Source organism: Triturus cristatus, chromosome 4_2, assembly GCF_964204655.1.
Source record: "Triturus cristatus chromosome 4_2, aTriCri1.1, whole genome shotgun sequence".
NCBI classification, from domain to species: domain Eukaryota; kingdom Metazoa; phylum Chordata; class Amphibia; order Caudata; family Salamandridae; genus Triturus; species Triturus cristatus.
Genome location: NC_140586.1, coordinates 705,964,053 through 705,978,041, shown reverse-complemented (window position 1 = coordinate 705,978,041; position 13,989 = coordinate 705,964,053). Strand labels below are relative to the sequence as shown.

At 41.6% G+C, this 13,989-nt stretch overlaps 1 protein-coding gene across 4 annotated transcripts in view; it reads right to left on the bottom strand.

Annotated features, from left to right (window-relative positions):
- Positions 1–13,989, bottom strand: part of SSBP3 (single stranded DNA binding protein 3) — a 339,288-nt gene that overhangs the window by 61,803 nt on the left and 263,496 nt on the right. For 2 of the 4 annotated variants that reach the window (XM_085602561.1, XM_085602563.1), the window contains 2 exons: positions 4,553–4,571; positions 4,345–4,421 (listed from right to left, as the gene is read on the bottom strand). In XM_085602561.1, coding sequence (XP_085458687.1) covers positions 4,345–4,421; positions 4,553–4,571 — 96 coding nt within the window. Of the gene's footprint in view, positions 1–4,344; positions 4,422–4,504; positions 4,572–13,989 lie in introns of all 4 variants that reach the window. The other 2 variants (XM_085602562.1, XM_085602560.1) reach the window with 1 other exon arrangement.

The following is a 13,989-nucleotide window of genomic DNA, read 5'->3' as shown; positions in this document are numbered from 1 at the left end:
AGTCATTTATGTTCTCAGTTGTAACAAGCAAAAAAAAAATCCAATAATAGAAATGGAATTACGCCACTGCTAATGATCAAAGATGATCTGGTCCCATGTATCTGGGCGCTTCTTAATCCCATGTATGGTCAATAAATTTGAAGAGCTTCAAAGCTGTGCAGGCAAAATGTTGCTAATATACAAGCATGCTATTCCTTCTGATTTTATATAATGCGGTTGTCTGGAATACAAATTACTCACCTAAAAAAATAATTTTGGGAGATCTTAAATCAATTGTATGGTAATAGAGCACTAGATCGTTCATCACACCAGATATAGAACCTTAGGTTGCCCAAATGTGCAACATCTTCCTGAAGCTATAAGTCTACGTCTAGCTAAATTCTGATTTTATTTATTTATAAAGTTTTTTTATAGCGCAAACAAGATCCCGAAAGATATTAGAGCGCTTTACAGTAGGCAGAAAGAAAGAACAAGGGGGTAGTATAGACATCAATTGGGAAACAGCAGCAAAAAAAGGAAGATAATACAGTAAACAGGTGTCCACATGGGGGGAAAAAAAAAAGGCAGGGGAGAAGATCCATTGTAGCTGGAGGTACCAATGTGAAAAGAACACAGTCAGACGAGTTGGATGTACCTCCTCCCCTTACGGAAAGAATTTGCTCAATAGGAATCTTTTGGATTCCAATTTGAACACCGTCGTCGAGGAAAGGCTGCGTACTTCAGGTGGCAGAGAGTTCCATATCTTTGGGGCAGCCCCGGAGAAGGCTTGATGACAAGTTCTCTTTTTGTTAAGGACGAGAGGTTTCAAGAGGAATGTAGAGGCGCTTCTTGATGCCCTCTCACCCAAAGATATTTCAAGTTTTTGCACCAGGTACGTAGGTGTATTGAGGTGAAGGGCTTTGTGCGCCAGGACTGCAATCTTAAGCTGAATTCGGGCTTCAAAGGGTGGCCAGTTGAGAGATTTAAGGACTGGGGATATACGCTCATTTCTTTTGGCACCTGTAACCAATCTAGCAGCGGTGTTCAGTGAAGCCCTGAGTGGGGCCAAGGCATATTTGGGTAGGCCACAGAGAGTAGCACTGCCATAGTCTAACCTTGGCAAAACAAGCGCTTGGACCACCTGCTTGAAATCACTTAGAGGCAGGAAAGGTTTGATATTTCTGGGGGTTCTCAACAAGTGGTTTGCACCCTTACATACATTGCTGATATGGGACTTCATATTCAAGTGCTTGTCTAAGTTGACCCCAAGCAATTTGGCTGAGTCAATGATGATCAGAGTGCAATTGAAAGCAGTGAGGTGAGACAGCCAGAGATCTAACTTGGGGATGTGGTTCGGGGGGGAAATGAGCATGAACTCTGTTTTGGAGGCGTGGAGTAGGAGATGGTTCTCAGTTAACCAATTTTGCGTAAACGTGAGTATCGAGTTAAGTGAGATGATGTTTCCGGGGATGAAATTTTCAGATACAGTTGTGTCTCATCGGCATACATGTGGAAGAGAATGTTCGTGGAGTTTAGTGTATTAGCTAGAGGTTCCAAGAAGTGGTTGAAGAGGATCGGTGAAATGGCGGATCCTTGGGGGACCCCCATGTGTACTGGAGAGGGCTGAGAGAGAGAATGATTTGCCTTGACTCTTTGTAGTCGATGCCGAAGAAAGGATGAAGACCATAGAAACACCCAATCCGAGAAACCCATTCTCTTTTGTAGGATGGATAGGAGGAGGTCATGATTAACCGCGTCGAAAGCTGAGGAAAGGTCAAGGAGGATCAGTAGGCAGGATTATTTTTTGTCTAATATTTTCAAAATGTCATCCATAACGAGTGTGAGGGCCGATTCGGTGCTGTGTCCCTTTCAAAAACCAGATTGATGCTGCTCAAGAAGTTGGTAAGACTTACCAACTTCTTGACCAGCATCAATCTGTGAGCACAGAGTTGAGATTGCACACATTTGTCAAGAAGTTTCGCTAGAGTGGGGATGTTGGAGACAGGACGGAAATTATTGAGATCAGATTTGCCAGCATTGTTTTTTTTTAGAATGGATGAGACCTGGGCTGCCTTTAGGCAGTCAGGGATCGAGCCTTGAGATAAAGAAGCATTTACAATCCTGGTCCAGGTGGGGTTGAGAGCGCTCATGATTTCCTTGAAGATGGCTGGAGGCAACGGGTCACTGAAGTGGTTAGACGAGTTAATAATCTGGAGAATTTTTTTATGTCACTTTCACAAAAAGGGGAAAAGGTGCACCAGGACACATTGTTCTTGGCTATCATGAGGGTCGAGTTGCACTTTTCAGAGATGTCATGGGGTGAGGCAGCAACAGAGGAGGGCAATAGCGCCTTCTTAGAGGCTAGGTCGATAGTGATGAGTCGTGATTTCTCCGTGAAAAAGACTGCAAATTCCTCACAGGAGGGTGGGTTGCCACAATGATCAGAAAGGATAGGACCGTTAGCTGATTGCTGTTTGACGAGATATGCTAAACATTTTTCCAAATCACTGCCACCTAGTGGAAGGGTTAATATTGAAGTTTTGCATTTTATTTATTTTACTCATGAAGCAGGGAACCAGTGTCATTATATGAGTCATGTTTTCTCTTCGATAACAGAAAGAAAGCTTAAATAAAATGACCCATACCACTTTCTTTTCTGATAAACTATCAGCCAGAGCTGCCGTTATCTCCTTTTGTCATGCTTTTTACATCTTTCTCTTTTTCCCTCCTCCCATGTGTTTTTCACTCTTGCTCAAGTCTGATAATGAAAAATAAGTGCTGGTCCACAAAAATGTGTGTGGTTAGCACCAATCTGCACTGGGCATGGGAGACTGGCTTTCTAGTTCTGCTGTGTCTGCACAAATCAGTGCTTTTGATAGGTTTAGTAAGCGCTATATAAATGCTGCACTACAATATAGTACAGTACAATATGATACAATTCAATGCAATACAGTGACACGTAAATGACCTCCCTCCTTCCGGTCATTTAACTAGTAGAACTATATTTAGTCCATTTGCTTTCATAAAAGCAGGCACGAGTCTGGAACTGCTTATCTGCAGAATAGCACTCAGGTACGTAGGGCCAAACTCGAGCAAATTCACAACCTCAATACAATACCTGGTGTTTTATTCTCAACTGACACGGATTAACTGAAAGTCCAGCCCCACCTTGGTGGGAAGACTCGCACCCATTGAAGAACATGCCTCACTCACATAGGGTCTTCTTAGCACTCAAAAAAGATTCATCTTCTGGCAGTTGTTGTACTGACATGTTATACCTACCTTAGCCGGACATTCAATGGGTGGCTAAGATAACATTACTAGACGGCAAGGCGGTGCTTTTCTCCACTTAAGGTTTAACAGAGCCTTGCTTAAAGGAACTCTTGCAAGCCGTGTCTCTTTACCTACTTTGAAGCCATGGTGAGATTCTGTAAGACTCTCTTACTCTGCAACAAAAGTTTGTGTTGAATGTTCTGTACAACGGCCTAAAGTAGTAACATTCATCTACCACAGGCCCATCACAGTGCATGTCTGGCAATGCATGTTCCTTCTTGCAGTTAATTGACATTTCTTATTGCACAATAATGAGGAACTCAACTATAGACTGCCCCAATTAATGAGTTCTATAGAACGACACTGGGTCCCAGAACTTACACTACCGTCTTATGATTAATTTCTTTTCGGCTCTTGCAACAAATCTCATTTGAAGGAAGCCGCTATAGACTTTCCGTCAGCTATGACGCAAATCCAGTCGCTAGCAGACCCCTTTAAAAGTTGTTGGAATTAAAATCTAGCACACAAAAATTATTCGCTATAATTAAAAATACTGAAAATATCAAATTTGGACTGCTCCTATAAACATCAAGGTGTGCCCCACATTTTGGACAAATCACTATGAACCTTCATGCAAATTCACAGTAACTCCGAGAATATGCAGTCATTGACAGTGAAACAGCTGAAAGAAGATGTTCTCCATGTAAAATATAGAAGACAAATTATCGAATTCTCTAATTACTCCTCATTTCTACACAATACGATTAGAATCTTTGGTAGACAATATGCATACCGTCAGAATTCTGGAATAAACCTGGAGCCAGTCGCACAAAACATTTGTTAATGTTAACGGGATTTCTAAAGCGCGCGAATACCCGGAGGTGTCTTGGTGCTGGATTGCTTGAGCATTTAGGGTTATCAACACACCCAATGTTTTTGCCACTGGTATTTTGGATCTTTAGGTTATATTCAATGATATTTAAATTCAGATTTTACATTTTACTATTATTTAATGGCATGGCAGGTGAAACAGTGTGTGTGTGCGTACACAGAATAAGCGAGTACTAAGGACACCGCCAGTGGCTCACTTACCTGCGGACCCGGACCCATTGGGCCCATCCCTCGTGGAGGATTCATTCTTTGCATCGGCCCACCCATGTTTGGATGCCCTGTTTTGACACAAAAAACAAATGTGAGAGGTGTAAGGAACCACAGAACTGAGACAGCAAACATGCCTAACTTCAAATAATACCTTGTTGCCGTGTGGGGTCCATAGAATTGGGAAGCAAAGGTTGCGTACCTGGAACACCTCCTGGAGGCTGAAAAGGTAGAAGGAAAAGTACTGTAATGATGAGCAGCACTGAACAGCATTTACACTTAGAACATAGTTTGCAGTATTTACCCATCAACACACCTTTCTGACAAAGGAGAAAAGTACTACCGTGACCCCAACCTTTTAATAGTACTTTAAGTTCTTATTTTACTTCCTTCTAGTGCCATAACTAGGGTAAATTACAATATTAGTATCACAAGAATGAGACTAGAGAAAGCAGTCACAGGAAGATTCAGATTTGCTCACTACTACTTAAAAACACTATTCGATGTGCACCATGTTTTAGCGCGTAGCGGTTTAAGTATGGCACCTGGATCAGTTTGTAAATTGATGCTCCGCAGGATTGAAAAAACTCTGTTTAGTTATTCTTGTAACGCATTCTTTCATCAAAGGATCTCATTCATCTATCAATCATTTCCCTTCAACCAGACACTCCAGTACCAGCAAGCTGCACTTGTGTGAATGTAAGGTAGAAAAAACATTTACACAAATGCTGAGCTGCCCGTCCTTTTCTCCAGCAAACTGGGGTGGGTATAGATCTACTCCCTCCTCAGTTCAATAGCTGTGCTCCCTATCTCAATTTCAAAATAAAACAAATATAAAAGCTTCAATTCTGTTTGATTGGGACCTTATCAAGAATGTTCTTTTTATTCAGCAGTTGAATATACCAGAGAACAACAGGAATGCATTTTACTTTCACTTAAAATGTATTTGATCACCTGGATGAAACCATCTACACAATATTGCACTGCTCTCAAGTCTGAGACTTTGTTTTTAAATTACCTATGTCCTCCTTGCTTGAGGTACATCAGTATCTTGTTTGCCTTACCAGCAACACTGAATGTATAAATGTCTTTGTGCTTACTGAAACATGGCTGAAATATTTAGAGAGGAGGGCAATCTTTACTGTATCAGTTAAATATAAGGACGGTAGCACTGCTGTCGCAGTGCGATGTGTTTAGTGTGTGAGGGAGGCCTCAGATGGAACCTATAGGCTGCACTCTTCAGCAAGGACAATGGAATGCCTCGTACACTCAGACCTTAGGGAATGCAAGTGGGGTGCACGGCAATGCAAGAGGGGTGTCCATGAAGTATGTATGGGCAGAGGATGATCTCATTAACAGTGGTGACCCAACTCCGATATGTTGAGAGCCAGCGTATGACAAATGAGAAAGTGACGGAGCGGTTCTTGATGCTGTGAAGAGCCAACATACGGTGAGCTTTTCTACCATTATTTAACAAACCAATCCATTGGCAGTCTTTTGATTGGACTGTAAATGTTAAGGGGCTGGGAGAATCTCGTCCCTAGCCTGTGACATGTGCACAAAAATAAAAGAGAAAAAAGGAGCTTGTTTGATTAAATGGCATTATATGTTGGACAGGGAGAGTATATGGCCAGTGGATGCTTCTGGACGAGGATGCCATCAGCTGTGTGCACATGTCCGATACTTGTACAAGCTACATTAAAAGAAAAAAAAAAGGCAAATAATGAAGCAGGGGCGTGTGGAGGAGGTGTAGGGAGCAATGGACGAGCGGGGGTGGTAAAGGAGAAGGGAAAACAAAAGGATAGCAATGAACTGCAATGAAGTGCTGAAACTTAAATAAAGAGTAGTCCATTAGTGTTTTTAGCAGTCTGAATGCCTATTAAGAAGCTATTATTCAGGGGCAGGACTAACACAAGTAAAGAGAGAAAAGTCATTACATAGGGAGGATGGAAAGCAGATATAAAAAAGGAGATATTCAAGAAAGCCATCCAAAAGTGAGCAATGCGCTGTTCCAAAGTTGCAGGTTGAGACCTAAACCGGGATTTACTCCTTCAGACAAAAAAACCTAAACTAATTTAACACTGAGTAGAGGGTGGTGGTATTGGGGGCTTTTGAAAATGTTCCGGGAGGGTCAGATTAGAGAAAGGAAGTACAACACTAACATCAGGAGGGATGCAAGGGATTTAGGTGCTGAGACAGTGTTGCATTTTTGATTGACGCTGCATGAGACACTAAGCAACACTGCTTGATGTCTGTATGGGAAGAACAGATGGATCTTGGAAGGTGTGGGAGACAAGTCTTTTGCGGTCTCGGGACCATCCGGTCGGCAGACCGGAAGTACGGAGATTTAATGACTTGGAGAAGAGGGGCTTGCACCCGCCCCTCTTCTCCCCTGGCTGGCCTCTTGAATGCTGGCCAGCCACTGGAGAACAGGTCAGTCACTCCGTTGAAGGCCCGTATTTTTCGGATCGGGGGGCGTGTTTTTTGCGTTCCGTTTCGTTAAACCGCAAAACACGCCCCCGAATCCGAAAATGCCGCTGCAGTGGTGTGCCTTTTGCTCTGCCTTGTTGGGAGTACTGTTGCTTTAACAGCAAGCCGGCAGAGAACGGCGCCTCACAGCGGCTGCCTCTACTGGGAACAGCTGTGTCTGCGAGCTCTCAGTCCGCTGCTCTGAAAACCCATGGAAGGTCCTTCGTTTGAGGCCAGCTTCAAGCTCTTTCCCAACATGGTAAGAGTTCAAGGGGAAGTTTGTTCGGTAAACCGGGGCTGGGCGATTACAATTTTATTGAAGGAGTAAATATGTTATATCCGTGCGCTCTGTGCCAATCTGTAGCAATTTCATGTTAAAATTACCTTATTTCCGCAATTTTCAGAGATCTGTGTTGCCTCCGTGCTGCTGACTAGATTCGTCTTTCGGGGGTCATTTTGGCGTATGATCTACTCTAGGGGTTGGAACGTGGAGCTGTTATCAACGCTAATCAGGATTGCATTGCGTGGGTGTCTGTATAGGACACATTTACGGTCAAAAGTGCATCTGTTGAGTGTGTGCGTGTGTGTTTTTTATTTTAATGAACGGAAGAAAATGTCATTTAACTACACGAGGTGAGAAGCTGTTAACTGATATTTCGACAGTTAAGTGGCCATAGAGATCTTACATTGGATTTTGGGGGGGAAATGGTGAGCCCCTAAGAGGATGTTGATAGATTAAGGTCCAGTCTTTCTGTGATGCTACTGAACTGCTGCGCGTGAGACAGCAAAATGACCGGTCCGGCCTCGAAAACCAGACCGGTAGCCGCTCTCCTGTCGATGAAATTAAATATGAATCTTTTCACCCGTAAAACACGCCCTTTTCGTCTCTGGCGTCGGTTTCCGCCATTTGAAATTCATTTAAATCGGATCTCCATAGTTTTATTTTAGCAGGTAAACGCATTAAGAGGCGTCGACTTTTTGGGTGGGAGGGTGCTTTTGAGGGGCAGATCCTGTCGGTTGTTTGAGGCCTCCTCACAGGTGTCTGAGTGTTGGTACAACTGTTTGAGGCTTGCCACGCCCCTGGTGTGTTGTAGAAACTCTACACTTGCGGAATTTGAAAGATCTTCATATCTGGCACCGGGGGCTGGGAGGGGCAACTCGTGTCGGCTTAGAAGAGCGATTTCACTAGTACTTGGCCGACGTCTGGTTTTTGTCCCTCAAGTTTCCCCGTCTCTATTTCGTTGCCTTTTAATTAAAACACATCTGCCTTACTTGCGTGAGCGAAAGGTCGCTTTGTGTCCCACCGTCTTTTTCTTTCAGGAAATGGGTGGTATTATTATGAAAGTTATTCTGATCCGTGCATTTTTAAGAGGAGCTTGAAACTGCACTTCCCCTCCCATTTAGACTGTAGTGCTTGTCATATTTCTATAGCGCTTCCTATCCATGAAGGAGGTATTGAAGCGCTTTATGGCAAGTAACACGTTATTCGGAACCCAAGGTTAGTGCTTAATCCAGTGGTTATTGGTGGCTATTACGATATATCTTGTGCTCCAAAGGAAACCATCCAATGCCTCTCCTCTTGTTTCTTTGTGTAACAATTAGTAGGGGCTATATGAGGACGCGCAAAAGGTGGGTTGAGTGGCGCTTCCGTATTAGATTGGTTATGGCTTTAAAGGAGGGGTGGTTGTGAGCTATGAAATGTGGTTAGGTAATTTGCAGAAACAGAATAAAAACAAGCATTTACAATGCAACGGTCTCGGCATTGTTAAAGTTAGAGATATTGGTATTGCTCATGCCATTATTTTTGTTTGTTTTTGTTTTTAACAATGCCGTTTATTTAAATGTTTTGAAAACAAAAACAAACAAAAATAATGCCATAAGCAATGCCAATAGCTCTAACTTTACCAATGCCGAGACCGTTGCATTGTAAATGCTGGTTTCTAATAGGGTTGAATGAGTAGTGGGTGAGATTAAGGAGAGGATTGCTGTCATTGTCTAGTTTGCATAAAATAAGATTGTTAAATAACATCTTGGTCAAATGCATGATATTTTATATATTTCTTGTTTGAGAAGTTGAAGCCTATAAGAGTGACCTATAGAAGAAGAGAAAGGTTATTTTCCCTGTCAAAATGAAGACTAGTTTTAGGATTTTAAAAAGGAGGAGGCGATAACAAAAAGACTTGGAGAAGAAAAGGAAAAGACGGAATAGGTGTGTGTGGATTAAATTAAGGGACATGAATAAATTGTTTTTATACGATTAGCAAACTGGGAAAGGAGGATATGCAGTATTTAATGGCAGACAGGCAATTAGTCACAAGTGCAAGGGGCGAGACAAACAAGGGAAGGCGTGACTGCAAAAGAGACATTAGACAAACGTTAATCACCAATGAAAGCGTTTAATAGTGAGGCTAAATAAATCTTGTTTCTTGTGTTAATCATTAACACCTGAGTAAATAATACAAATTAAGAAACAGCATTTCTTCATTGGTAGATATACATCCTCCTGGCTGTGTTATGTACTTGGTAAAAAGCGTGTTAGTTGAAATGTGGTGATGAAGCTTTTATAATTGTAGGTGTAGTAGTGGGAATGCATGATACAGAAAGTAGTTAAGCGACTCCTCTTCAGTAAACAACTACTTCAAACTTTTGAGGGTAAATTGTACCTTTCCGGCTTGAAATAGTGTTTTCAGGGAATATGCATTGAGAATAAAGAGATTAATTGTGGTCCTAAGTTCCTGCCCCCTCGAAGTTCACTATGTTTCTTTCTACTTCCATTTTGAAAATGGATAGCCTCTAAGGTATAATAATCTAGCTACAGCTGAGCTGAGAAGGAAGGCCTCAAAATATGCATAAATGTATGAAAAGTAACTTTTTTGTGGTCTGCAATCCTCAACGTCTGGGAGAGATCAATCCGAAAACACTGGGAGGATGCTAACGATTTAAGATACCTCATCAAGAAAGCGAATATTAGGACTGCTTGCAAAGTGAGCATCTCCAGTTGAGTGAGCATTCCTTGAGTAAGGTTTAAGAAATAATCCTGGAAGCTCAAGTGATAGCACATGGTAATAAGAGTGAGGCTCCTGGAGGTTATTTGACAGCTGACTCAGCTTTTCTGGATAGGGTATGAAAGTTTAGTCTCTGCATTTCGCAGTAATATTTCATGGGGGAAGAATTTGGGGTATAGAAGAATCTTAAACATTTACAAAATGTGTCAGAAACAGAGAACTATAAAATAATCTCTCACTGGTGCACTTGAAGTTAAATGTAAGAGCAATTTTCACATTTAATCTTCTTGGTACTAGAACATGAGCATAGCAAAGAAGAGTGAGAATCATCTGCTTCTTGATGTGGAATCAGAGAACTGAGAATAGAAAACGCATGAATAACATGCACTATGGATATGGATCATGAACCACCATCCAACATATAGAATTATAGATTGCTAGGTGTTAACCCAGTTGTTTCCCACACAGTGATTGAAAGTTACATCAAATAGACAGCACAAATGAAGGTTGAGCTTCTTATGATGTAACCCAGAGGCGAGAAACTCCACACTGATCAGCAATTTTAGGTCATTTATGTAGTTCGCCGTCCACCCAAATCAGCAATACAGACGTAGATGAATCATGGGGAGCCATGCACAACATTGGCCCTCACCCCATTCGTCCCCAAACATACACCCTGCTCTGCCAAGTTGAAAGGGAGAGTTAGCAACATTCTGGCTGCACTGATCTGTCACTACAGGTCTGCTACACAAGTCAGACTCCACAGAGCAGGTAGCAACGATTAATACAAATGCTTTGTTTAACGTTTCTCATCTCACAGAATTTATCATTACAGTGGATTGCAAATAAAATAAAGTCAGTGGGAGAAGCAATTTAAGAAAGCAGCACATCTTTAATAGAGGAGGAGAAGTAGATCTTTCAGTATATCTGTATAACAGAAGTGCAGAAATCTGATGTATTTTCTCGAGAAAGACCTTCGACTGGGGATTGCGCGAAAGCATAATTCAGGCACTTAGTGTGATGGCCCCCTAAAAAGTCTAGGGCACTGGGCTAGAGCCCACTTTGCTCATGCCCTAAGACGTCTCTGTCCTGCAGTCAAAACGTATTTCCTATTTCATTGGGTGTCCATTTGTTGGTTTAAATACAATAAAGGAAATTTGTCAGTTGTGTTTATTTGTACGTCCCTGCAGCACAGTGACAGTGCTTGCAGTCGAAACTCTGAGGAATAAACAGCCACTGCAGAGACGAGGATCTGTACATGGCGTACAGTCCAGCAGAGAATGGTGCAACTGTTCAACTTCTCAAAGTTGTTTTTGCTAAGCCTCACAACCATCTATGGTCCAGAGCTATGACGATCAGATGTCAAAGGGCTGGGATTGCGCACCCTAGGTGGGTTCTGATTTTATAGGGAACCATGGATCAGAAGCAGAGGAACAAATTTCTCTTCAAAGCCTATTGCAAGTGTGCCCCGTTGAGATTTTATATATATAATATATATCCTCCTGGGTTTACTGCCTTGCAGCAAAGAAGTCTACCATAATTTCTGAAGATGAGATAACTGCACCAAATTGGTTTATACAAGTAAAGACCAAATTAGAAGTATTCATGGTAGAGACCATGACACCAGCACCGCTTACAGTAAAAAAAACTTTTCATTCGGAAATACAGACATCACCTTGGCTGGTGTGTGGAACCCAGTCCACCTGTAGCGAATTGAAGTATTTTAAGGAAAAATCTGCTAAAAGATAATATTAGGGGAGGAGAGCAATGTTCTATTGGGAGCTCAATGGCCTTTCGATCATCAAGATGATCTAGGAAAAGAATGAGGAATCTTGACAGGATAATAAGAATACAGAAATGTCAGGCATACAAAGGAGAACGGAAAGACCAACACTAAAAAATTTAATACAGGTTTGTTTTAGGCATGCTCAGAACACTGAAGATTAGGATACAAATAATATTTGGAGTCTTTATATTTTTCAAAATTCCTTTATACTTTCCCTATTGGCAGAACTACCCGAAACAGCTGCAACCTAACACAGAGGCTTCATTACGATAATAGAAGGGTCACTATTCAAAGTAATATTGCCAGAGTGACCACTTGGCCAGCATCATGTGGAGTAACACCTCTCAAAAATAACTATACAGAAGACTATTGTGTTAAATAGTTACTTATAAGAAAAGGCATGACCTAAACAGATATACATCATTCTAGTTTTTAAGCAGGAAGGCTAAAAATCCTCAAAAATTTGACAACTGTCTCTATACTTGGTCAAATTGTACGTGCTAACAGCAATGGGGCACTGTGATACTAAAGACAATATTGTGGCTAACCAGCCTCTAGCAATTCCACACAGAAGATACATAGGTAACCTGGGATCACACACCTGGCAGAAGGATAGTGAAACAAATGTGTTTCAACACCAACCTTATATAATATTTCAAGGTAGCTAGGTTATTAAACATATAGGTGTGGATCTGGACACACATGAATACAACGTCAACCTTTTCAACAGCAGCAGCCACTAGAAGTGTATCCGGCCATAAAGTTCATGGACAATCAATGTGAGGCTGCTCGCTTTGAAGCCGGGAGCAAGACACGAAGTTCATCAGCATATACTGAAAGACTTTTCACAGATGCCAATCACGTTTGCAGTAAATAATGATTGCCTAACAACCACACAAGGTGGAAGCACACAATGCCATGTATCGCAGGAATCTCAAGAGCCAGAATTAAGAGGTGGAGATGGCTTAAACTTGTTCCAAATGTGGCGCAACTTCCCCAAGGCACAGATACGGAGCAGATTTTACTTATTCTCATCAGCATAAAAGTCCCATCTAGGACTCTATTCAATAAATGTTAAACATATATTTCACCTACAAAAACTGTTTACATTTTGCAGCTAGGCACATAGCAGGGAGCTGTTGTAAACACAACAAATATAAACCACTTGTGAGGACCTGAGTACACTGCGTTTCTCGCATATACACAGATTGTATAAAGTTGCATCACTGTATACAGTTACATCGGTTTGCTTGTGTACCACCACTGGGTGTATGTTTCTGGTGTAGTAAAACAATGAACACTATTCTTAGCAGTGTTCATTTTCTGGCTGCTGGTTCCTCCACAGACATCTTTCGCACTCCTGGCGGATTAGGTATCGAATGTCATGTCATTAAGAGTTCTTCACGCCATTGATTTTACACACAAAATCTTCTATGCTCCCTAATGTTCGTCAGACGGATCTCTGCGAGTCTCCGACTTCACACCAAACTAAGACTGTCACATGTCACTCAACACCGTTCCCATGCTTACCGAAACATTTCAGGAGGTTTTGTCATATTACAAAGCTAGAACGAGGAGGGCACTGGATTCTCATGCACAATTCTATGCATTGCCAATCCCTACTCGTACCTTTCCGGAAGAGTTATGTTCTCCACCCACGTATCAACAACCACTAAGTACAGCAGGTCTACAGGTCTCTAAAGTCACCACACTAGAAGCACTGCCACTAAATGCAAACTCCAAACACAGACTTTGAAAATACAAAATCTTAACAGGTTGGCAGCGGGTGCATAAAGTAGCAACGAAGCAACCAATACAACTGAACAAATGCCAGCAACCGAAGTTATGGTAAAATGATAAACAGAACTTGAATATTCAGCGTGATGCTGCATTGTGACTATGTGCCTTCCCAAATACACTTTCAACAGGGCACACTTCTGCAATGAACACATCAAATCTCCAGATATTCTAATGCCTATCAAGTCTGAACACTTTCCGAGACAGACTCCTGCAGGAGGGACATCTTAAGGATTTCAGGGGTCCTGAGACAAACTTAATTTGGAGGTCCCCGTTTGGAACAGCTTTGATGCAGTTTCAGCTCTTTCATGCCCTCTTTGGAGAGGTCCCTGACAGTGCACAGGCAAATTGATGCAAATTCTAAATGTGTTTGCATCTAATATTCAAGGATGGTGACCTGTGTCTTTAAAATTATAATTCAGCAGTACCTCGCTAATAATGCAAATAATCTTAGTTTCTTATATGTGATGTTCTGTTTTGACCTAAAAGAAACCTTTTTTTTTAATGGATGTTGCATGGTGTTAAAAAACAAAACAAAATCTCTGTCATAAACTCCCATATCATCCATATTAAAAATAAATT